The 23,451-nt window shown below is 38.6% G+C and overlaps 2 protein-coding genes and 1 non-coding gene across 4 annotated transcripts in view; 2 read left to right on the top strand and 1 right to left on the bottom strand.

The window, feature by feature from the left end:
* GK5 (glycerol kinase 5) overlaps positions 1 to 8,502 on the top strand; it is a 64,616-nt gene extending 56,114 nt beyond the window's left edge. The window contains exons 13-16 of the mRNA XM_069473146.1: positions 1,038 to 1,141; positions 3,216 to 3,275; positions 3,964 to 4,097; positions 8,243 to 8,502. Coding sequence (XP_069329247.1) covers positions 1,038 to 1,141; positions 3,216 to 3,275; positions 3,964 to 4,097; positions 8,243 to 8,391 — 447 coding nt within the window. The 3' untranslated portion in view covers positions 8,392 to 8,502. The remainder of the gene's footprint in view (positions 1 to 1,037; positions 1,142 to 3,215; positions 3,276 to 3,963; positions 4,098 to 8,242) is intronic.
* Positions 8,503 to 16,908: 8,406 nt separating this feature from the next.
* LOC138388623 (small nucleolar RNA U13) lies at positions 16,909 to 17,009 on the bottom strand. The gene has a single exon (XR_011234158.1). It is a non-coding gene; the product is annotated as a small nucleolar RNA U13 (small nucleolar RNA).
* Positions 17,010 to 22,911: 5,902 nt separating this feature from the next.
* The window catches only part of TFDP2 (transcription factor Dp-2), a 161,906-nt gene continuing 161,366 nt past the window's right edge, over positions 22,912 to 23,451 (top strand). For both annotated transcript variants that reach the window (XM_069475382.1, XM_069475383.1), the window contains exon 1: positions 22,912 to 23,186. The gene's annotated coding sequence lies outside the window, so the exon portion shown is untranslated. The remainder of the gene's footprint in view (positions 23,187 to 23,451) is intronic.

A 23,451-nucleotide genomic window follows, 5' to 3' on the forward strand; every position in this document is an offset into this window, starting at 1 on the left:
TATCCACCTGCCTCGACCTCCCAGAGTGCTAGGATTACAGCTGTGAGCCACTGCGCCCGGCCTGCATGTAACTTTTGACTCCCCCAAAACTTAATCACTAATAGCCTTCTGTTGATTGGAAGCCTTACCGATAACATAGTCGATTAACACATATCTTATATGTGTTACATGGTGTATTCTTATAATAGAGTAAGATAGAGAAAAGAAAATGTTATTAAGAAAATCAAAAGGAAGAGAAAATATATTTACTATTCATTAAGTGGAAGTGAAACATCATAAAGGCCTTCATCTTCCTTGTCCTCACACTCAGTAGGCTGAGGAGGAGGAGGAAGAGGAAGGGTTGGTCTTGCTGTCGCAGGGGTGGCAGAGGCAGAAGAAAATCAGCATATAAATGGACCCATGTTGTTCAATGTCAACTGTACATACTTCAGCTGAAGATTTTGGCTCTTTTAAAGACAGGTGTTAGGCTGATTTCTGATATAAGGCAGTAAGGTTATTAAGCTAAGATAAAGAGTGTAGTTTTAATGTCTGACAACATATTTGGTGTAAGTTATAACATGGAAAAGCAAATTTTTGGCATTATTGGTTTTTTTTTTATCTTAAGTCTAAACCTATATCCTCAAACAGCCATTCTGCATAGTAAACAATTTTAGTGTAAAAACTTTACGGTTGGAGAAAGGGGGATTTCAGTGATTGCTTTTCATTTTCCACATTTATAAAGAGTGGCATTTAATTCGTTAATAAATGCTTCAGACCCTTTTCTTGGTATGAGCTCAAATGGAAGGTCTAGCTAAGTGCAGTAACTGTGACTTAACCTTTTATAAATAATGTTAAAATTTTTTCCTAATATTTAATATAACCTTTGGGCTATCATTTATTTTTAAATTATTTAATTTATTAATAATTTATTAGTTAAATTTATTAATAAATATGCATTATTTTCTTCTAACATAAGTATGTTTTTATCATATATTTCCTCAAGTCTATAGATATAATTTGGAAAAATAATAATATATTATTACTATCTCTTATTGTAGGCTCCATTGAATGACCCCTGTGCATGTGCCTCTTTCATGGGTTTGAAGCCTTCTACCAGTAAATACCACCTCGTACGAGCAATATTGGAGTCAATAGCTTTCAGGTATGAAAACCTGCCATTAACGTCCCCCTCCTCATACAGTATTGCCATTTCCTTTATTAATTTGCTGCTAAATTGAACATTTAAAAATTTTAATTAAATTCTTTAATTTACACTTTTAGTTTAATATATATTATGTATGGTAAAATTTGTTTTTGTTGGCCAGGTATGGTGGCTCACACCTGTAATCCTAGCACTCAGGGAGGCCAAGGCGGAAGGATCGCTTGAACTCAGGAGTTTGAGACCAGCCTGAGCAAGAGTGAGACCCCGTCTCTACTAAAAGTAGAAAAAAAATTAGCTGGGCAACTAAAAATAGAAACAAAAAATTAGCCAGGCGTGGTGGTGAGTGCCTGTAGTCCCAGGTACTCAGGAGGCTGAGGCAGGAGGATTGCTTGAGCCCAGGGTTTGAGGTTGCTGTGAACTAGGCCGATACCACGGCATTTTAGCCTAGGCAACAGAATGAGACTCTGTCTCATAAATAAATAGATAGATAGAAAAAAAAAAATATGTTCTCATTGCCAATTTTCTTGGTATCTGTTATTTTTTTCCCATAGTTAGTAGTACTAATACCACATAGCTTTGATATCTGAAAATTGAATAATTTTTTAAAATATCCAACTTCTTAAGCATGTTTGACTCAAAATTTACATTTTCAAAGGGTTAGTGTCCTTATTTATGAAGTAGAATTCAAACAAATAATGCTTCTGTTATACTCAAAAGATTGAATGATCAGAATTATTCTTTTTTTTTTTTTAAATATTTTTTTTCTATATATATTTTTAGCTGTCCATATAATTTCTTTCTATTTTTAGTAGAGATGGGGTCTCGCTCTTGCTCAGGCTGGTCTCGAACTCCTGAGCTCAAACGATCCGCGCACCTCGGCCTCCAAGAGTGCTAGGATTACAGGCGTGAGCTACCGCGCCCGGCCCAGAATTATTCTTTATGCATAGTTCCCTGTGGTCTTTTTGTAATGGAACAAATATAGATTATTAAAATTAAAAATGTAGCTCTCATTAATATGAAATGTTGACCTGGCACAGTGGCTCAAGCCTATAATTCTAATACTCTGGGAGGCCAGGGCAGGAGGATCGCTTGAGGTCAGGAGTTTGAGACCAGCCTGAGCAAGAGTGTGACCCCATCTCTACTAAAAATAAAAAAATCAACTGGATATGGTGGCGTAGGCCTGTATTCTTCAGCTACTTGGGAGGCTGCGACAGGAGGATCACTTAAGCCCAGGAGTTTGAGGTTGCAGTGAGCTATGATGATGCCACTGCACTCCACCCAGAATGACAGAGTAAGACTCTGTCTCAAAAAACAAAAGAAGAAGAACAATATGGAATGTTCATAATGTTTAAAATAAAATTTTCTGTGATTACAAAATGGTCATTTGTATGTTTGCTGAATTCTATTAGATGTTATGTATGGTATGTCATCCTAAAAGCTATCTATTAAATAGGTACCTGCTTTAAATTTTTCTTTATATAATGGTAATAGATTAAATTTAGTTGTTAAATAAAAATGATACTCTCTTGTATGAAGGTGAAAAACCCAAGGATCTGAGTTTCTTGCTTATCTGAGTATCAGTTAAATCTGCGGTCCCCAACCTCCTGGGCCATGGACCGGTAGTGGTCGTGGCCTGTTAGGGACTGGGTGACAGAGCTCCACAGCCTCCACTGCCACCCTCCCGACCCACCGAGGTCTGTGGAAAACTTGTCTTCCATGAAACTTAGGGAATGGTGGGCGGTGTGTGGGGGGGTGGTACGCACACAGCAGGAGGTGAGTGGTGGGCGAATGAGGCTTCATCTGTATGTATTTATGGCCGCTCCCCATCACTGGCATCAACTGCCTGAGCTCTGCCTACTCCCCGTCCCCCTGCCCCCATACGTGGAAAAATTGTCTTCCATGAAACTGGTTCCTGGTACCAAAAAAGATGGAGGCTACGGAAGATGACTTCCATTTGGCATGATATTTTTCTTTCATGTTATTCTTTTGCATATTTTATAAATATCAAGTAAGTAAAATAGAGAATTATTATGATATAAATTTCTTCTAAATAGTTATGTTGTTTCTTTATTAGAAACAAACAATTATACGAGATGATGCAGAAAGAGATCCATATTCCTATAACAAAAATTAGGTATGTAAACTTTGTTTCTAACAGATTTAATTAGAAATTAGAAGTAAGTGGTACCTGCTATTAGTATTTGTATCATTGTGATTATTCAGGATTTCAGAAAGAACTTATGCCTAGCTCCTTTGCAACAAAATTCTTGGTTGTAGGAATTTGGAGAGAAAAGGAACGCTAATTACAGATTTATGAAAGTTGGAAACATCTTGGCACCCATATGAGTATTATATAAAATTTTAAAATCCCCTTTTTGGGGTGTGTAGCTATTTTTTGGCAAGGAAGCATCAAATTTCTTGACTTTCTTTCCTGTAATGTCCAGGTGAATTTTTATATTGTCTTTGTTTATTATACTTGGCCTATTTTGAAGTAGTCCCAAGATAAATGGGGCAGGTGGGAAAATTGATGGCAGGAATAAGAAAGAATGTTTATTACCCAGTAAGGTCCTTTGTCACTAGATCAATGCTAAGTGATAAAATTTTGGCATTAAAAAGTTAGACCCTTTATGCTTTATGATAGCAGTGTAAAATAAAGATAAAGAAATAAAAAAAATAGAAAAAAAAAGAAAAAATAAAAAAAATAATAAAAAGTTAGACTTATAAAATAAAAACAGGGATTTAAGAAAATATGTGGCCCACTTAAAAAGAACTAATGATGCTTTTGTTGTAGTAATTTATCTCTCTTATTTTTCTCCCCTCAGGGCAGATGGAGGAGTTTGTAAGAATGATTTTGTCATGCAGATGACTTCAGACTTGATTAATCAGAATATAGACAGACCTGTCCACGTTGACATGTCATGCTTTGGTGCAGCTTCTTTAGCTGGTCTTGCTGTTGGTATGTGTGGATTTTATAAACACGAGAGCATTTTTGTAAACTGTTTCTTATAGATAGCATTTCTCCTCTCAAATCTCAAAATTGTAGAGAAGATCTAGAAAGCCTTTGGTGTCCATACACATATACATATTGCTCACAACGTATCCTGTGACCTTCTTTGTTGGTGGGTCTGGTTGCACCTCTTCCATCCTTACTTTTACTCCTTCAGTCAGAAAAAGTACAAGATGAGGACAATTAACTCTCAGCTGCTTTGGTCTCTAGCAAGGGAGGATCTCTGGGTAAGCTTTCTGGGTAGATACTGTTAAAGAAGAAAATTATTCAGTAACACTTGTTAAAGGACAGTAAGGCAGAGTTTACTTGGGGGGACTATCAAGATGGGCATAGGGACTGCTTCAGCGGGATCTGGTAGTGAGGAAGAGAGATTAGGCTCCACACAACAAGGAAAAGTGGGAATTTATAGCCAAGGAACAGGATGAGGGCAGTAGGTGGAAAATTACTGAGAGGAAACATAGGGGTAAGGGGAAATTCTGGCTAAATTGACCTAACAGGATTCTTGCTGCAGGCAGGCCAGGGTGATCAGACACCACTTTAGGAGATGGTGGAAGACGAAATAATGAGGGTGAGCAGATATCGAGGATAGGGGATTCTGGCTACTGACATAGTAGGAGTATTGCTAAAATTAAATAATGCAGGGGTGAGCAGGGAAGTCCAAAAATTGAGGCCTAGTTGAAAAAGAGTTGATAAGAGACAGTAGTTTGTTCAAGGAGGGAATCTTTGTCGGTAGGCTTGTCTTTGGCATTAGAAACCCCTTCATTATTTTATTTATTGAACAATGTTTGTTGAGTACCTGTTACATGACAGTCACTGCTAGGAATAAAGAGGTTAAAAGCCATAGTCCTTGATCCCTGGTGGGAGCAGACAGGTAAATCAAGCAATTATTAAACGTGTTTGATAAACCCAGTGAACAGCCATAGCATATTAAACAAATGGTGTAGGCTTCCCAGAGGAGGGGACATCTAACTCAATTTTGAAGGGGTTAGCACACACCAGGTGAGGGAAGGGTGAGAAATGGGTAGTTCAATAGAAAAAGTGGCTTGTGCAAAGGCATTGGCCAATTATGGGAAGTCCTGAAAGGGTGAGAGCAAGAGGGGAGGTTGGAGAGGTACATAGAGGTCCACTTGTGGTGACTCCTTATAAAGAGGAATTTGGGGCCAGGCACAGTGGCTCACGCCTGTCATCCTGACACTTTGGGAGGCCGAGGCAGGAGGATTGCTTGAGGCCAGGAGTTTGAGACTAGCCTGAGCAAAATATCAAGACTTTGTCTCTACGAAAAATAGAAAAATTAGCCGGGCATAGTGGGGCATGCCTGTAGTCTGAGCTACTTGGGAGGCCGAGGCAGGAGAATTCCTGGAGCCGTGAGCTATGATGATGGCACTGCACTCCAGCACTCCAACCTGGGCAACAGAAGGAGACCCAGTCTCAAAAAAAAAAAAAGAGAGAGAGAGAGAGGAATTTGGGGTTAGAAGCAGTTGAGGGAAAAAAGTGTCAAAAAAAAAAAAAGGAATTTGGACTTGATCAACTGAGGAATTTTAAGCCAGTGAGAGTCATAGAAAGATCTGCATTTGAACAGATCATTTTGACAATTAGTGAAAGGATTAGTGAGAAGGAATAAAAAATGGAGATGGGGATGCCAATTAGGGGGCTCCCTAGAAAGCAGATGATGCTTTGGGACACTGGGAATATTTTAATATGTTTCTGTATGTGAGGAGAGTGTTTTGTGCAAAACAGGATATTTTACATTTAAAAGTTTTAGGATGGCCGGGCGCGGTGGCTCACGCCTGTAATCCTAGCACTCTGGGAGGCCGAGGCGGGTGGATTGCTCAAGGTCAGGAGTTCGAGACCAGCCTGAGCGAGACCCCGTCTCTACTAAAAATGGAAAGACATTATATGGACAACTAAAAATCTATATAGAAAAAAAATTAGCCGGGCATAGTGGCGCATGCCTGTAGTCCCAGCTACTCGGGAGCCTGAGGCAGTAGGATCGCTTAAGCCGAGGAGTCTGAGGTTGCTGTGAGCTAAGCTGACGCCACGGCACTCACTCTAGCCTGGGCAACAAAGTGAGACTCTGTCTCAACCAAAAAAAAAAAAAAAAAAAAAAAAAAAGTTTTAGGCTAATGTTTAGCATATTATAGTTACAAACCCACAAAGCATGAAATTTTAGTAAATTCAGCTTAAACTTTATTCTACTAAAAATCTTGTGATTTTGAATAAAATTAAAACTACCATTTTCATTTATTCATTGATTAATGTTTGATTAATTCAAGGTGAAGAAAATAAGCTTTTCTTTAAATAATCAATCTCATTTGCAATTTAAATTCCTTCGTATATTCCAACTCCTATAAATTTAATATAGTTGATTTTATTTTTAATAATTTCAAATGCCTGATTGTATAAACCTAAAATTGTAACAGGGAAAATCTCAAATACTTAAACAACTCTTGCAAATTGAATAAGTGAAGCCTATAATTATAATAAACTAAGTTCTTACTTTTGAATATTTATAAGGTGAATCAGATTCTTCTATACTATTCACCTCATAAGGCTAAATATGTCAGATTCTCTTGAACACTTAAAATATAGTACATAAATACATGCAGGTTATTCTTACACATAACATAGTGGCTTGAGTTTTATCTACTTCATTGTGTCTATGTTTAATTTCAAACCTTTCCTTTTGTCTCAGAAATGTGAGACCTGAAGTCTATGTACGTCCTCTGTATTTTCAGAATTTAGAAACTGATCTGTTCTATACATATTTTATAAAATGACTTTTAAAAATATATATGCCTTAAAGTGTAAATAATAAATTCTGGAAATAAGGATTTTAAGAAACATTTATTTTCATTACTAGATTTATCTAATGTAGTGTACTGATGAAAATTAGTTTCAGTCTTTTTAAAACTTCTATCAATTAATAGTTTAAAATGGTGACTTTGTAAATGAAAAGAATGTGACCTGACAGAAAATTTTAGGAAAAAATTTTAATGTATCAGCTTTATTGGTAAGAGAAAATGTACTTCATGAAGACTTGTGGACTATGTTAGTACTTCAAAATAGGTGAGAGGGACCTCTAAGTAGGTAGGATATGTTGAGCTTATTAGCAAGACATCTGTATCATTTCAGACTATTTATTTATTTATTTATTTATTTATTTTTTGAGACAGAGTCTCACTCTGTTGCCCGGGCTGGAGTGCCGTTGTGTCTGCCTAGCTCACAGCAACCTCAAACTCCTGGGCTCAAGCGATCCTCCTGCCTCAGCCTCCCAAGTAGCTGGGACTACAGGCATGTGCCACCATGCCTGGCTAATTTTTTCTATATATATATTTTTTAGCTGCCCAAATCATTTCTTTCTATTTTTAGTAGAGACGGGGTCTCGCTCTTGCTCAGGCTGGTCTTGAACTCCTGACCTTGAGCGATCCTCCCTCCTTGGCCTCCCAGAGTACTGGGATTACAGGCGTGAGCCACTGCGCCCGGCCATTTCAGACTAATTATGACCATAGTTATTATAAATGTTATCTTGCTGCTTTTTATTATAAATCACATGATCCTCTTTGCAAAGATATGCTAGAACTACAATATTGTCTTTAATTGGAATTTAAATAACTTGTATGAATGTATGAAATGCTACAATTTGAAAACGAAAATTTTATATTAATTCCCAACTTTGAATTTTATACATATCCCAGGGAGTTGCTACCTACCTCAAGATATATAACAAAAATCTTAATTAATTTTTGTTTATTTTAATTGTATAAAAAGAAAATATACTGTTTCTCACTTGCATGTTTTTTAATAGCAAGTCATCAGATTAATTGATGAAAGGGTGTGGCTGCTTTAGAAGTGATATATTAATAATACTGTGCCACACAGAAATAAAGCTGTAAGGTATAAACCAAAAGACTTTTAAATGCAGTATATTTATTTCCAGGAATGGTCAATCTAACAAATTCAAAAGCCATAAAATATTTTGGGTTTCGTTTTAAAGTAGTAATTGTTTATCTTTGTACCACCAACTCATATAGGTTTCTGGGCAAATTTTATGGACTATTTGCTTTAAAATTTTAGAATAATTCTTTCTTCTGTAGGGTTTTGGACTGACAAGGAGGAACTAAAGAAATTAAGGCAAAGCGAAATAGTTTTCAAGCCACAGAAGAAATGTCAAGAATATGAAATGAACATGGAAAACTGGGTCAAAGCCGTGAAACGATCCATGAATTGGTATAACAAGATGTAACACTAAATGAAATGATCAAAACCAGGGATGACTGTTTTATATAATGTGCAGATGAGACAAAGCTCAGGGATAACCAATATGACGATGACAGATTTAAAATGAGCTTCACAACCTGGGAGAAAAAGCTTTGCTTTTTAAAAAAAACAAACAAAAAACTATTACTTTTTTCCCAAACCTTGGTAAGATTGTAAGGCAGCAATACCTTAAGCAAATTCCAAAGGACATTAGCCATTTTCAACCATATTTTGACAGTATGGGTCCTTTTCCTTTTTATACTGGGTCAGTGGAATGTAGGAACATAACAGTTTACCATCTGAGCTGATAGCTCTGGGTCAAGCACCATTCACATTTTGTTCCAAAATTATGTGGAAAGTATTTCTTTAATTCTTTAAAATTAGGTGAGCTATTTGAAGTCCTAAAAAGAAAGAATAACTGAGAAGATGTGGAATTTTGAAATATTAATATTTTATAGTTAAAGCCATAGTTTTTCAATGTTGTATCCAAATATGAGCTCAGTATGTCCCTCTCAGATAAGCTTATTTGTTAGTCAGTGCTTTCCTTTATTGAGCTTAAAGCCACTGCCTTAATTTTTTTCTTGTTCAACCAAAATCTGAGTACTATTTATATGTTGAAAAACTAATTTTAGTTAATGAACTAAAAAGGATGTTGATTTTTAAGGAATGGAAAAATACCATTTATTTTCCTTCTCAAATAGCATTTCTTTCAAAAACTTCTGGCAAAAGTATAGCATTCTGTTTTTTACAAATTGCAAGCAGTTAACATAAATCTTGCCTTTTTTCTGTTACCTTTCTTAGTTGTTGAGAAGCTTGCATAAATGTCTTTTGTTTTTATTAAGTGCCTAATTGATAGAGCTTAGTTTGAAGAAAGTGCCCAAATTTACCAGTGACTTAAGAATTGCCTTCATCCTTCATTGGAGTATTTTAGTTGTCCATGTATCTTTGGTTTTTTTTTTTTTTTTTTTTAGGCAGGCTCTCACTCTGCTTCCTGGGTTAGAGTGCAGTGGCATCACCATAGCTCACTGTAACCTCAAACTCCTGGGCTCAAGCCATCCTCCTGCCTCAGCCTCCTGAGTACCTGGGACCACAGGTGCACGCCACCATGCCCAGCTAATTTTTCTATTTTTTGTAGAGATGGGGGTCTCACTCTTGCTCAGGCTGGTCTTGAACTCTTGGCCTCAAGTGATCCTCCCACCTTGGCCTCCCAGAGTACTAGGATTAGAGGTGTGAGCCACTGTGCCTGGCCCATGTATCTTTTTGATGCTTTTCTATGCTCCACATCTCTCTGAGATAATGTGCAGTGGATAGCTGTTAGAAGTGATGAGAGTGTGTCCATGCTAAGGATTGCCCTAAGCCACTGAGCCAGAGATCCACAGAGAGGAGCAGGGACAGTCCCACATTCTCAAACTTTCTTCCTAGAAACACTTTAGAGGAGTAAAAGTTTTGAGTAGCTTCAGGCCACGTATAGAATTGTCCTAAGGCAGTTGACCTGTTCCCATGTTATTTGCCCCTCCCTACATTTGGGGTAAGTTCCATTTGGATTTGCAGCAATAACGAATTTATTTCCCTCTTGGTCAGGATTTATCACATAAAGTCCTTCTGTTATAAAACTAGCTGTGACATAATGTTACTAAAAGAAAGACTGTTGCAGAGAATTTTGTTGTTGCTGTCATATATGTTCATTTTGGACACCAATAAGATAGAACCTGACAGTTAAATTGCACTTTCTGCAAATTCCGTTTCAGTGAACTTCAAGTGTTTTCTTTTCTTTTTTTTTTTTTTGAGACAGAGTCTCACTCTGTTGCCCGGGCTAGAGTGAGTGCCGTGGCGTCAGCCTAGCTCACAGCAACCTCAAACTCCTGGGCTCAAGTGATCCTCCTGCCTCAGCCTCCCGAGTAGCTGGGACTACAGGTATGCACCACCATGCCTGGCTAATTTTTTTATATATATATTTTTAGCTGTTCATATAATTTCTTTCTATTTTTAGTAGAGACGGGGTCTCGCTCTTGCTCAGGCTGGTCTCGAACTCCTGAGCTCAAACAATCCACCCGCCTCAGCCTCCCAGAGTGCTAGGATTACAGGCGTGAGCCAACATGCCCAGCGTGTTTTCTTAAATTATTAAAAGTTTTTTGATGAAGGCATTGTAGAAAGTATATAGTATCATTAACCCCACTAATTAAGAGTTGGAAATATTTTTGTTAAATAGAAGTGTTTTTATTTATTGTAGTAATCAAATCTCATATATAGATAATATTCTTTTCATTCTTTCTCTTTTTTACAAAGCTTGGTGGCCAATTAAAAGCTTTCTTATCAAAATCATATGAAAGCTTTTTTGTTGTTTTTATATTATAGATTCTGCTTCTCAGTGGGTCTGATTTCATATGAAATAATTCTGTCTTTTTGTGTTGGCCTATACTGAATTATAATATTATTAATATCTAAAAATTTTTTCATTTTTTTCCACATTCTTCTTTGCCAACATATAACCACAAAATAAAGGATAAGAATATCTTTTAGATAATGAGGGAAGATAACTTTGAATATCTCTCATTGGAATTGTGCATTTCTTCGAGAATCAGCTGCTTTTTCCTTTTGTGAATCTAAAATCTAATCTGACATTTTTAGTGACACAGTTTAGTAAATCTTTTGTCAGATTTAACCAAAATCAGAAACATGACCACATTTGCTTTTGTGGTTGTAGAAACAGTTGATAATCAAAATCAATTGAGCAAAAAAAATTCCCTTTCTATCTTTCAAGTTTATTTTTCAGTTGTATGCTAATATTTGGAGTTTGAAAAAATTTGTGCTATTTCTCAGCATGTTTTATTATTCCATTACGGATCCATCAGATATTTCTAGGTCTCCAGCTATCTCATCAAGGAGGAAAATGTTTCTGTACATTCCATCTTGAAGTGGTACTAATTGCTTTTATATTGTAGATTTACTGATTTTTAAATCTTTTATATCCAACCATGACATGGTTTCACAACCTCAGCATTGATATTTTAAACTGGATAATTGTTTGTTTTGGAGTGCTATGCTGTGCATTATAGGATGTTGAGCAAATCCCTGACCTCTGCCCTCTAGCTACCAGTAATATCCCCGTAGTTGTTAAGGCCAAAAATGTCTCCAAACATTGTCATCCTGGGAGGCAAAATTGCCCCAATTAAGAAGCATTGACAGAGGCTGTTAGGAGAAAATAAAAAACTCAGTGAATACAGTGTCATATTCCTTTCCCTCTGCCTCATTTTACCTTAGGAAATGGTTGTTATCAAAAACAGGTAGTAGTATCTTAAAATAAATAAAGTTTCTATAATACTTTGCCGGTTAATGAGGAAAAAGAAATCTCATGTAATTGTCTTCTGTTTTTATCCCTTCAGCTCTACCTCTGTAATTTCTGTGGTCTTAATTACTTTAGTAGGTCCAAGACTTCAGTATAGGATTAATGTATTCTACAGATCTTCTTTGATTTGATCTGCTTCTTTGCTTCCTATTCATCTCTGAGCAAAGGAGATGATCACTCGCTTTTATCTGCTTTCTGTGCAAACCTTTACCAGACTGGAAGCTCCTTGAAAGCAGAAACCATGTCTATTTCCCCAGAACTTAACATTTTGCTTTCATATTTTGGGGATAAATTTTTACTTCATGTTTGTAAGTGCAGTGTTTGCATACACATTTTTGTCCTTGATGTTAGTTACTACATTTATTGATAGGGAGCAGTTTGTATTTGTTGCAGGTAAAATATGTTTCTGTTCAATTAAGAAGGACTGCTTTGTTTTCAGAGCTAGAATCCTCACATTGTTTATTTAAAATTCTTCATATGTTTGTGTATTTGCAAATGTATTTGTGTAGAGATATGCCTCTTAAATGTACCTTGTTACATTGGGAGGTACAATTGAAGACTTTTTATTTACAGATTTTATATATTTGACTGCAGATGACAAACAGATTGAATCTTAAAAGTGCCAAACACTCTGGGTGCTGTAAGGTAGGAACTTCATAAATAGTCCCTTCTGGACTTATACTGGGGACCAGTCGTTACTTTAAAATAGTCCATCAAATCACAACCTGGTAAGAGAAAAAAATAATAACAAAAAATAAAATAATCCAGCCCAGGAGTCTGGCAAGAATTTTGTAATTTTTTGAGGGGAGATGTAGCGCTACCCTGGAGTTCTTTGACTTTCAGTGATTCTAGAGTCATCTCAGAGATAGCCTAGAAGGCTTGAATCCATCCTAAAGGATTCTGAATCCCTTTGGGAAATTTAGATCATGTTTTTTCAATAAGAGTTAAAAACCCCAAGCACACTTCAGACATTTATGACCTACCTGGTCCCAGAATCATCTCACATACCCAAAGCCTGGTCATCTGGTTAAAACCAGTCAAAATGGGTAACCTCAAAAAGGTAAATAGGTGATTCAAAATCATGTTAGTTTTTTAAATTTTATAGCCTCATAGCCATAAATATTTTGTCACCAGCATCTATTCTAAATCACTCCCTGTATCGTCACCATATTCTCATGGGACCTTTGTTCTAAAGGAATAAGGAATGATCTTGGGACTAGGAAGGACAGAGATAGGAGCCTGCAAAATCAGATATTTCTGAACTTTCTCTGTTGCTCTATCTCTGTAGTCTTTCTCCCTTTTATTGTAAATTGGGTCTGTTATAAAATGGCTATGTCTAGACATATATCTGTATTGCTTAGGGAAAAAAGATACCAATTTATCTTTATAAGAAACTGCCAAGCTATTTTCCAGAGTAGCTGTACCATTTTACATTCCCACCAGCAAAGTCTGAGTGATCCGGTTTCTCTGCATGCTCACCAGCATTTGGTGTTGTCACTATTTTTTATCTTAGCCATTCTGATGGATGTGTAGTAATATGTCACTGTGGTTTTAATTTACATTTTCCTAGTTAATAATGATGTTGAACATTTTTATGGGCTTCTTTTTTTTGCCATCTGTTTATCCTCTTCAGTGAAATTTCTGTTCGTATCTTTTGCCCATTTACTAATTGGTTGTTGGCTAATGAGCCATGTGATTAAATATCTTTCTAAAAGTTTTTTTTAAAAAAAATTAGTCCAATGACTTAAAAAGTCATTAAGTAGGATTTTTCAAATCCTTCTAAGCAAATGTTTATAGCATTTTGAACACGATTTTACAATGTACTGAGCACAAAAGTTCTTATATTCCTTCTGTGCTCATTACAGAGTATGGTACTAATACTGTGTAATAGCAAAAAAGTTTCAAAGATACCTTTACTTAGAATGTTAAGTAGAGTGTACAGATACATACTTTGTACATAGCTATCATAATGTTTCTAACCTTTTTTATTTAAAATAAGCTGATTTGTTTAAAGTTTTTAGGATGATTTTTTTGGTGGAAAATTAATTAGAAATTTTTCTGTTTGTGCAAGATGGCAAATATAGATTCCAATTCACATGCATCAGTACATTCATAATCTTTTTTTTTTTTTTTTTGAGACAGAGTCTCACTCTGTTGCCCAGGCTAGAGTGAGTGCCGTGGCGTCAGCCTAGCTCACAGCAACCTCAAACTCCTGAGCTCAAGCGATCCTCCTGTCTCAGCCTCCCGAGTAGCTGGGACTACAGGCATGCACCACCATGCCCGGCTAATTTTTTCTATATATATTTTTAGCTGTCCATATAATTTCTTTCTATTTTTAGTAGAGATGGGGTCTTGCTCTTGCTCAGGCTGGTCTCGAACTCCTGAGCTCAAACAATCAGCCCACCTCGGCCTCCCAGAGAGCTAGGATTACAGGCGTGAGCCACCGCGCCCGGCCTACATTCATAATCTTATTTCTCTGATGTACTTTATGAATTCCAGAGTTTTATTAAATAGTCATTGAGGACCTCATAAACCACTGTTAAGATCTATGGATAAAATCAAGGATACACAGCAATGGAAATATTTTTTATATGTATGTGAATTTTTCCCTTACCTTTTTATCTACATTAAGTTTTAGATTTGTTTTTCAGTTTTACCTGGACATTCTTATTTAATACTATTTCCTTGTTTTGTTTTCTTCACATTAAGAAAGTCACAAGAAACCAGGTACTGTGGCACCCACCTGTAGTCCCAGCTACTGGGGACACCAAGGCAGGAAGATCGCTTGACACTAGGAGTTCGAGGCCAGCCTGGGCAACATAATGAGACCCCGTCTCAAAAAAAATCACAGAGAAATAGCATATGTTAACTACAATTATGACTTGAGATAAACTTGGGCTTATATGGTTAGAGAAGAAGGGTTTTATGTAAACTTCCCTTTCTTTATTCTATATTCTACATTCTTGCACAATGGAAATTACTAGAGAAAATAGTTAATTCTTTGTGGTGGGGAAAATATCATTGGTTGTAAAAATATACTGTGTTTTTAAATATTTAGAAAGATTATAAATAACTAGAGGAAAGGTAATTCCATGTACTAATATGATGGAATTAGCCTAGCAGCTGTTAAATATCCCTTTTGAAAGTTATAATCTAAAATTATTTGGGAAACTACAATGAAATAGTGAATGATTGTTCTGTACTTCTTGGTGTATTAAATTCATTTTTTATTCAGTGTCTCTCTGTTTATTGCTTCAAATTCACACATATATTTAGTGACATCCATATGGTGGAATATTCAGTTAGATATCTGGATTCTGTTCCCGGACCATATTGAAGTGTCTTACTATCTCTGAGCCCATGGTGTTATATTTTGTAGTAAGAAATTTGAAGAATGAGGCTGGGTGCAGTGGCTCACGCCTATAATCCTAGTGCTCTGGGAGGCCAAGGTGGGATGATTGCTTAAGGTCAGGAGTTCGAGACCAGCCTAAGCAAGAGTGAGACCCCATCTCTACTAAAAGTAGAAAAATTAGCCAGGCGTTGTGGTACACACTTGTAATCCCAGCTACTCAGGAGACTGAGGCAGGAGAATCGCTTGAGCCCAGGAGTTTGAGTTGCTAGGTGAGCTAGACTGACACCATGGCACTCTAGCCCAGGTGACAGAGCAAGGCTCCGTCTCAAAAAAAAAAGAAAAAGATACTTGAAGAATGATAAACATTGAGTTATTTGAAGAAAAGAATGGGTTGGTTTTGTGGGGTTTTTTTTGTTGTTGTTGTTCAAAGTAGTATTAGTCTAATGAAGAGGACAAGGAATGGGGAGCATTATGGAGATATGTGAAGCTGACTTTTTTGAAATTTGGTTATTTTATAGCAATAATTTTAAAGAATGGATTTTATTTTAAAAAGTATAGGAAAAAAGAAACAGTGATGATACAAGTAGTAGTGGATTTTTTGATATTTAGAAAAAGAACAGAACCCATTAGGAGATGGAAATTGTAAAGCAAAAAATATAGTAGGTTTGCCAAATTCCCTCTGCCCCTCCCCAACATTTGCTACCAAATCTCAGGGAGTTTCCATATTCTCTAACCCAGCCCACAGGGGCCCTTGTCTTCTCTTCCGTAAAACCATGTCTCTGTCAGCATCCTATCTTCACCATCAAACACTGTCAAGAACTGAAAAGTCTGAAATTTTGCTCTACTTGGAAGCTAACAAGTTAGTCTCCCACAGTTTTCATGGATACAGGTTGAGTAACCTTATCCAAAATGCTTGGAAGTATTTCAGATTTTGGAATATTTGTATTATATATACTTAACAGTAGAGCATCTGGAATCTGAAAATCCAAAATCCAAAATGCTCCAATGAGTATATCCTCTGAGTGTCATGTTGGCACTTAAAAAGTTTCAGATTTTGGAGCATTTCAGATTTCAGGTTTTTGGATTTGGGATGCTCAACCTTTACTAACAAAAGTTAGGAGACTCCTGGGTCAGAGATGAAAGACTTTATTACTTATGACATAGCAAGCATCAATTATCTTCATATTTGCATTGTTTCTCCTTGTTGCCCAAGACCTAAGGTGGAGCAGCTCAGGTCGATGCTGTGAACGCAGTGGTTTGTGCTACAGCTCAGGAACCTCAAGCATAGGAAACCTGAGTCTTTGTAGTGTGTTGGAAGTCAGCCTGCCCAATTCTTGCCTCAGAGGAAATTATTTTTATTATATTGGGAAGTTGAACAAAATTACACTCTGCTCTGGAGGGAGGCATCATCTCTATCTTACAACAAAAGCCACAGTACCTCTGCTTACAAGGCAAACAGAAATGAGAGAGCTATGTAAAATTTTCTCCCAACAATAAATTCATCATCTTGATTGTGGCAATGGTTTCAGGGGTGTATACATATGTCAAAACTTACCAAATTGTTCAATTTATGCAGAGTTTATTATAGGTCACTTGTACCTCGATACAACTGGGGAAACAAAATCTTGCTACTCAAATATGTCATTGGGACCTGCAGTCTCAGCAATCACACGTGTACTTTTCAGAAAAGCAGAATTTCAGGCTTCATCCCAGATCTACTGAATGAGAATCTATATTGTAATAAGATCTCCCAATATCTAGTCTTTGACTTTTTATTTTGAAATAATCTTTTTCTTTTTTTTCCATGTCAGACGGGTGATGTGCTGACGTCATAACAAGGTTTGAGGGAGGCATGTCACACACATGTGCATGAAAAGCCAATCATGCTTATGCATTACAAAAGGATCGTGAAAAAATTTTAGATGTACAGAAAAGTTGTAAAAATAGTACACATAGTTCCCCTTTCACCCAGCTTCCCCTAATTAGCATCTTATAGAACCATAGTAAAATTACTCAATCTAGGAAATTCACAATGATACGGTAGTATTAACTAATCTCCAGACCTTATTTGAATTTTGTCAGTTTTCTGAATAATGCCCTTTCTTTGGCTCAGAATTCAATCCAGGATCCTACACTGTATTTAATTTTCATGTCTCCTTAGTCCCCTCCAATCTGAGGCAGTTTCTTCATGGCCTTGACATTTTTTGAAGAATACTGGCAACCATTTTATAGAATGTCTCCCAGTTTGGGTTGGCCTGATATTTTCTTGTGATCAGACTGAGTTCCTGCATTTTTGTAAGAATACTGCAAAGAGATACTGTGGCCTTCTCAGTGCATCCTATCATGAAGACACATCCATGTGTCTTACCACCGATGACGTTAACCTTGATCACTTGATTAAGGTGGTGTCTGCCAGGTTTTTCCACTGTAAAGTTACTATTTTTCCCTTAGTAGTTAGTAAGAATCTTCTAAGGAGCTAACTTTAGGACCATATAAATATCCTGTTTGCCACCACACTTTCACTCACCAGTTTTAGTGTCCATGGATAATTCTTGCTTGCAATAATCATTCGTGTGGTATTTGCCTAGTAATGGTGATCTTCTGTTTCCATTATGCCTTTATATTTATTCATTGAAATTCTGTTGTATGGAAGAGCTGTCTCTTAATCTCCATTAATTTCTTATTCAATTATTTATATCAGCATTGGTCTCCTCTTGCCCCACTTCACATCGTCTTGGCCACCTTTTTATTCCAGTTGTTGCAGCAATCAGCTGCCCAGTTGTAACCTGACAGCACCTTACTTCATTTTGCCTTACCATAGCTCCTGTTTTGTGAGCTGGGATTTCTTTGCCTCTCAGCTTAGAATAATTGTCTGAACTCAGTCATTTTCACCCGTGACCAAACAAGGAAGTACTAGTGAGTTGACACTAGATGAGGCAAGTTTTAAACAATGGGAATGGGAGCCAGTGTATAAATATATTCCTCTTCCATCCTTCAAGTTGTGATGTGTGCTCTTCACAGCTCTGTGGAGAGTCCCTTTCAGGTTCAAGCCTCAGTAGCTGCCAGCAGTGATCATCTCAGTAACACATCCTTGGGTTAGCTTTTCCTCCTTCATGTTTCATACTTGCTGTCTCCCACTCCTGTTCTTTGGAATCATCTCCCAAAATAAACCACCTGCACATAACAATTTGCATCACGATGTTTGTGGAGAAGGAGAACAAGCTAAGATCTGTGCATTACCAGTTTAATATTTTGACTCTCACCCCTGTACATAACTTATGACCCTGTGGAAACTTTCACATGTACAAAAGAGACAGGAATATTCACAGTTCAGTAGAAAAGTAAAAAACCCAAATGCCTTTCAATAAGAGAGTGGATTATGTAAATGTTATTTTATATCAGTGAAAATAAGTAAACACTGATAGAGATAGATTATTCTTTCTTACAAAATGTTTAGCATAAAAATAATTTGCAGATGAATAATACAGTAAATCTGACCCCAAATGTATGAAGTTCAAAAACATGGAAAACTAAACAATATTATTTTGAGATACTTACATGTGGGTTAAAATTACAAAGAAAAACATGGAAATTAAACAAAATTCAAGGGTTTTTTTGGTTTTAGTTTTCTTTAATGGAGAGTGTCGCACTCTGTCACCCAGGCTGGAGTACAGTGGGGCAATCACAGCTCATTGCAACTTTGATGTCCTGGGCTGAGCCTCCCAAGTAGCTGGGACTACAGGTGTGCACCACCATACCCAGCTACTTTTTTTATTTTTAGAGACAGGGGTCTCACTGTGTGGCACAGAATGGTCTTGAACTCCTAGCCTCAAGCAGTCCTCCTGCATTGGCCTCCCAAAGTGCCGGGATTACAGGCATGAGCCACTGCACTGGCCTAAGATGTTATTTTGAGAAGGGAAAGGTGGAGGAACACATTGATAAGAGGCACATGAGGCTCAATGGTGTTGTTTTCTTAAGCAGGTACATGAGGGCTTACCATGATTCCTTATACCTCACATTTACTTTATATTTTTTAGGATGAATAAAATATTTTATCCTAAAAAGACTTGAGGCCATTAATCCTAGCACTTTGGGAGGCTGAGGTGGGAGGATTGCTTGAGGCCAGGAGTTCCTAGATCAGCCTGAGCTATATAATCTAGTGAGACCCTGTCTCTACAAAAAAATTTAAAAAATTAGCTGGGTGTGGTGGCATGTACCTGTAGTCCTAGCTACTTGGGAGGCTGAGGCAGGATGATTGCTTGAGCCTAGGAGTTTGAGGATGCAGTGAGCTATGATGATGCCACTGCACTCTAGCTCAGGCAACGGAGTGAGACCCTGTCTCAAAAAAAAAAAAGACGACTTTAGGTTTGTTATTAGGTTACTTTTATAAGAATGAATGTGAAATTTTTCTGCTGTCCTAACAGTCATTCTAGAAATGAACTGGGGGGAGCTTGTGTCCCTCTCTGAGGAAATTTTAAGGTTGATTCTCTTCTACCCTATTAAGATGATTAAACCTTACATAATAGGACTATCTCTAGAAAATAAGACCCAGATTTAACACTTTTAAGTGTTCTTATCTCACTCACTGGATGGATTGGTATAAAAAGTGGACGCTTTTTAAAAAAAACAATATCATATCTGGAACTGTGCTGACAACTACAGATCTTTTTGTGTGCTAAAAGGTATCACTAAGGACCTTGTTACTCAAAGTGTAATCAGTGGCCAGTGAGGAAGCACCAGCATCATTCGGAAGCTTGTTGGGAATGCAGAATCTAGGCCCAACCTTAGAGTCTGCATTTTAAGATTTCCCCAAGTGGTTACTATGCACATTACAGTCTGAGAGGCAGTGGTCCAGGAGTCCTACACCTCCACCTGCAGAAAGCAGTATCCAGTGCCAGGAAAGGGCAGCACATGGGAATTCCTCAGGTTTACCTGTCTTTTTCACAGCCCTCTCTTTTGCCTATGCTTTGGCCTGCATATTTACAAGTGGGGGAGACTTTATTTATTTATACCTCTCTCCTCTCATCCAGTCAACAAAAATGTACTGATGGCTGAGCACAGTGGTTCACACCTTTAATCTCAGCACTTGGGAGGGCCAAGGCGGGAGGATCACTTGAGCCCAGGAGTTCAAGACCAAACAAACATATTGAGCCTCTTGTAAGCATTGAGGATGAATAGAATGACATGGCTCTGATTCTTGAGGAGTTTACAGTCTAATGGGATACAGGTACCAAATGCATAATTACAAGTTAGAAAGACATACAGAATTTTATGGGAAAAGAGCTGGACATGGGGACTCAAGTGAAGCTTTTCTGGAGAAGTGGTGTTTAAACTTAGATGAGAAGGCATGTGCAGTTGAGTTGTGGATGAACTGGGGGATTGTTGCAAGCATACGGAATGCCAATTAATGGAGGTCTTTGAACATTAATGTTTGTATTTCCAATGCACAGTCCTCGGCATGCAATAAGTGCTTAATAAGTGTTTGCAGAATCAGTAAGTATTCTGTCACATTTCAGACGTCTACTGTCTGGCATGGAGATGGTGGAAACTTTATTTTATTTTTCAAAGGAAGTAAGATCCCTTAATGGGGAAATGAGAAGGAAAGCTGACTGTTCTGCACATTGCTAAATTGAAACTATGAGTGGGAATGAAAAATTGATTTACATGAATTTTCTTCCCTGTAGCAACTCCACAATTTATTCTGTTCTGGAGACTTTTCAGTTTTTGGCTTCAAAACCAAGCTGTTCCTCCTTATTCTGAATTTCTTGGCCTGCTGTGAAACTAACATTTACTGTCTTTTACAACATACTCTTATTAGGTCATGGAAATTCACAGCTAGATCAAACTAGTTTGTGGAAAAGTTGAAACTTTCGCTGCCCATTTTACCTTGTGGTGTTGGAGAGTGTTATGAATCATTGACTTTTAAATCAGTTTTTCAAAAGTAATATTACAAGATGATAATTGCCATCATTTATTGAACAGTTACTACATGAATTAAGTATAAGTTGAGCCATATGAAAATTGCCAAATATCAGCAATTTCATATGGTTTAACCTAATGTTATCTTCAAACTGTCACCTTAGAAACTTATAAAGATGTTAGGGAATCCCCGATGGCCATAGGTTTACTCCAAAATTTAGTACTGAGTTTTCTCTGTAGATAAAGAGATCCTGAGAGAGTTATAGCTCCGCAGTAACACCCACCTCTTGTCTCCCCACTAGCCCAAGCACTTTGTGTATATACTTCTATTGTGGTTATTCACATTGTATTGATGTGGTTTATAATACAATCCATCTCCTCTGCTACACTGAGTTCCTTGAGGGTGGAAGTTTTTTTCTGTCTTGTTCATTTTTGTATTTGTAGTGCCTAGAATGGTATTTCTTAAATTGAATATAACCTTAAGAAAATTTCTTGTGGAAACGAAATAAATTTTACTGATTCATTACTGGAAAATGTAATCACACCATTGGTGTTTTTGCATTTTAGAGTCAGTGGACTACTGCATTTGGCATTCTTGGACTCTGAGGACTCTGATGTACAATTATACAGAAATTGTCTCTCCACCCCTCCCCAGATAAAGATCCAAAGTTGCTCTCTCACCTCCCTCACCTCCTTTAGGTATTTACTTAAATATCACCTTCTCAGTGTCACCTTCCTTAATCATCCTATTTAAGACTGAAGCTGTCCCTCCAACACCTCTGCTTGATTTTTTCCCCCATAGCATGTATCAGCATGTAATATGGTTTTTATTTTGACTATTTGTTTTGCATATTGTCTTTCCACCCCACTAGAATGTAAGCTCCATGAAGGCAGGAGTTTTTGTCTCTTATTTTGTGCACTGGTGTATCCCCAGCGTCAAGAATAGTGTTTGGCATATAGGAAATCTAACATTTGATTGAATGAAGTGAAATGAGACAGATCTAATCGTTTTAGGGTTGTGCTTTCATGCCTGTCTCCATTAAAGTGGAAGCTTCCATCTCCTCTTTGAAACTCCACAGCGCTGCTCACAAAGGATTTTTCACATTGGCAGGAATGAATGGACAAAATCTTTTAATATTGTACTAAGTGGACAGTATTTGGGGGTGTGTGCAGCGATTTTCTCTTCAGTTTCCATGTGACATGATGATCTGGCCTGGTTTGGGTCTTAAGCTTGCTTGAGCATTGAAGAACCTACACGTCCCCTGTGATCTCTAACCCATTTTGTCTGAATAATTTCAAGGTGTCCCACACTTGGCCCCACGCATAGCCTCACTCACATCACTTGTCCCCATTCCCCCTTTCTGCTCCTTCCTCGGGACGACGCATCAAAAGCCCAGGGACCGAGATGTAACCGCTCCAGTTCCCCTCTTTCCAAGACGGATGGAGTTTTCCTCCTTCGGGGGCAGATGGAAAAGAGATTCCCACCCTTGTCGGGTGGGGCGGTGGGAATGTGGGGGCGGGTGGGAAGGAAGTATTTCTAAAATGTTAGGCCTCAGTCCTGCAGCCCACCCGGAAGCGGCGGGGGAGCAGGGTGGTCCGGTAACTGCGGGGTACTCTTTGGCAAGCCCTGGGGGTAGGGTGGCGCAAGGGGCAGGGACGGAGTGTGGAAGGCCCCGCCCCTTCTTCTCGCGGGCCCCCGTCCCTCATTGGGAAGTGTGGGGGCGGGGTTTGTTTACTCCTTGCACGCACCGCCGGACCGGCCAATCTAGGGAGATCTACGCCCTACGACACACAGCCGTAGGGCCAATCGGCGCGCACTGTGCTGCTCCGCCGCCAAAGCTAGCGCGGGGGAAGCGGGGCTGTAGCTGGGCCAGGTGAGGGCGGACGAAGTCTGCAGCGAGCTCGGCTGCGCCGCCGCCCGGCACGCTGGGCGCGCCCTGACCCTTCCTCTTTGGCAGGCTCGAGGGCGCGCGCACGGTCGGCGTCCCGGGGCTTCGAACTCCCGGGCCTCTACCGGGCAGGCCGCGGCTCCGAGACTGTGAGTCTGCGAGGACCGGGCCTCCGCCGAGTGCGGGCGCCACAGAAGCGGCGGCGCCCGAAGACGTGCTCCAGGCTCGGCCCGACAGCCTTGCGTGGCCGCCTGGTCCTCTGCAGCCGAACCGCGGTAAGGTCCGGGGCGAGGGCGCGGGCCCGCGTGCGTAGGGCCTTTGGCGCGTTCCTGGGCAGGTTTCCCTCCCTGCGCTTAGGTGCCCCCTTGTCACCCCGAGTCCCATCTGTTTAGTCCCACGGCTTCCCAGGCCTGGCGGAGTAACCCTTAAGTGTCTGGGCGAGAGTCGGAAGTTGGAGAGAGTCACCTCCTACACGCACAGAGCAAATTGGGGGAGGTAACGTCCCTGAGTCACTCCTCATGGAAGAGAGGAAGGCTGCTT

This window comes from Eulemur rufifrons, chromosome 7 (genome assembly GCF_041146395.1).
Source record: "Eulemur rufifrons isolate Redbay chromosome 7, OSU_ERuf_1, whole genome shotgun sequence".
NCBI lineage: Eukaryota > Metazoa > Chordata > Mammalia > Primates > Lemuridae > Eulemur > Eulemur rufifrons.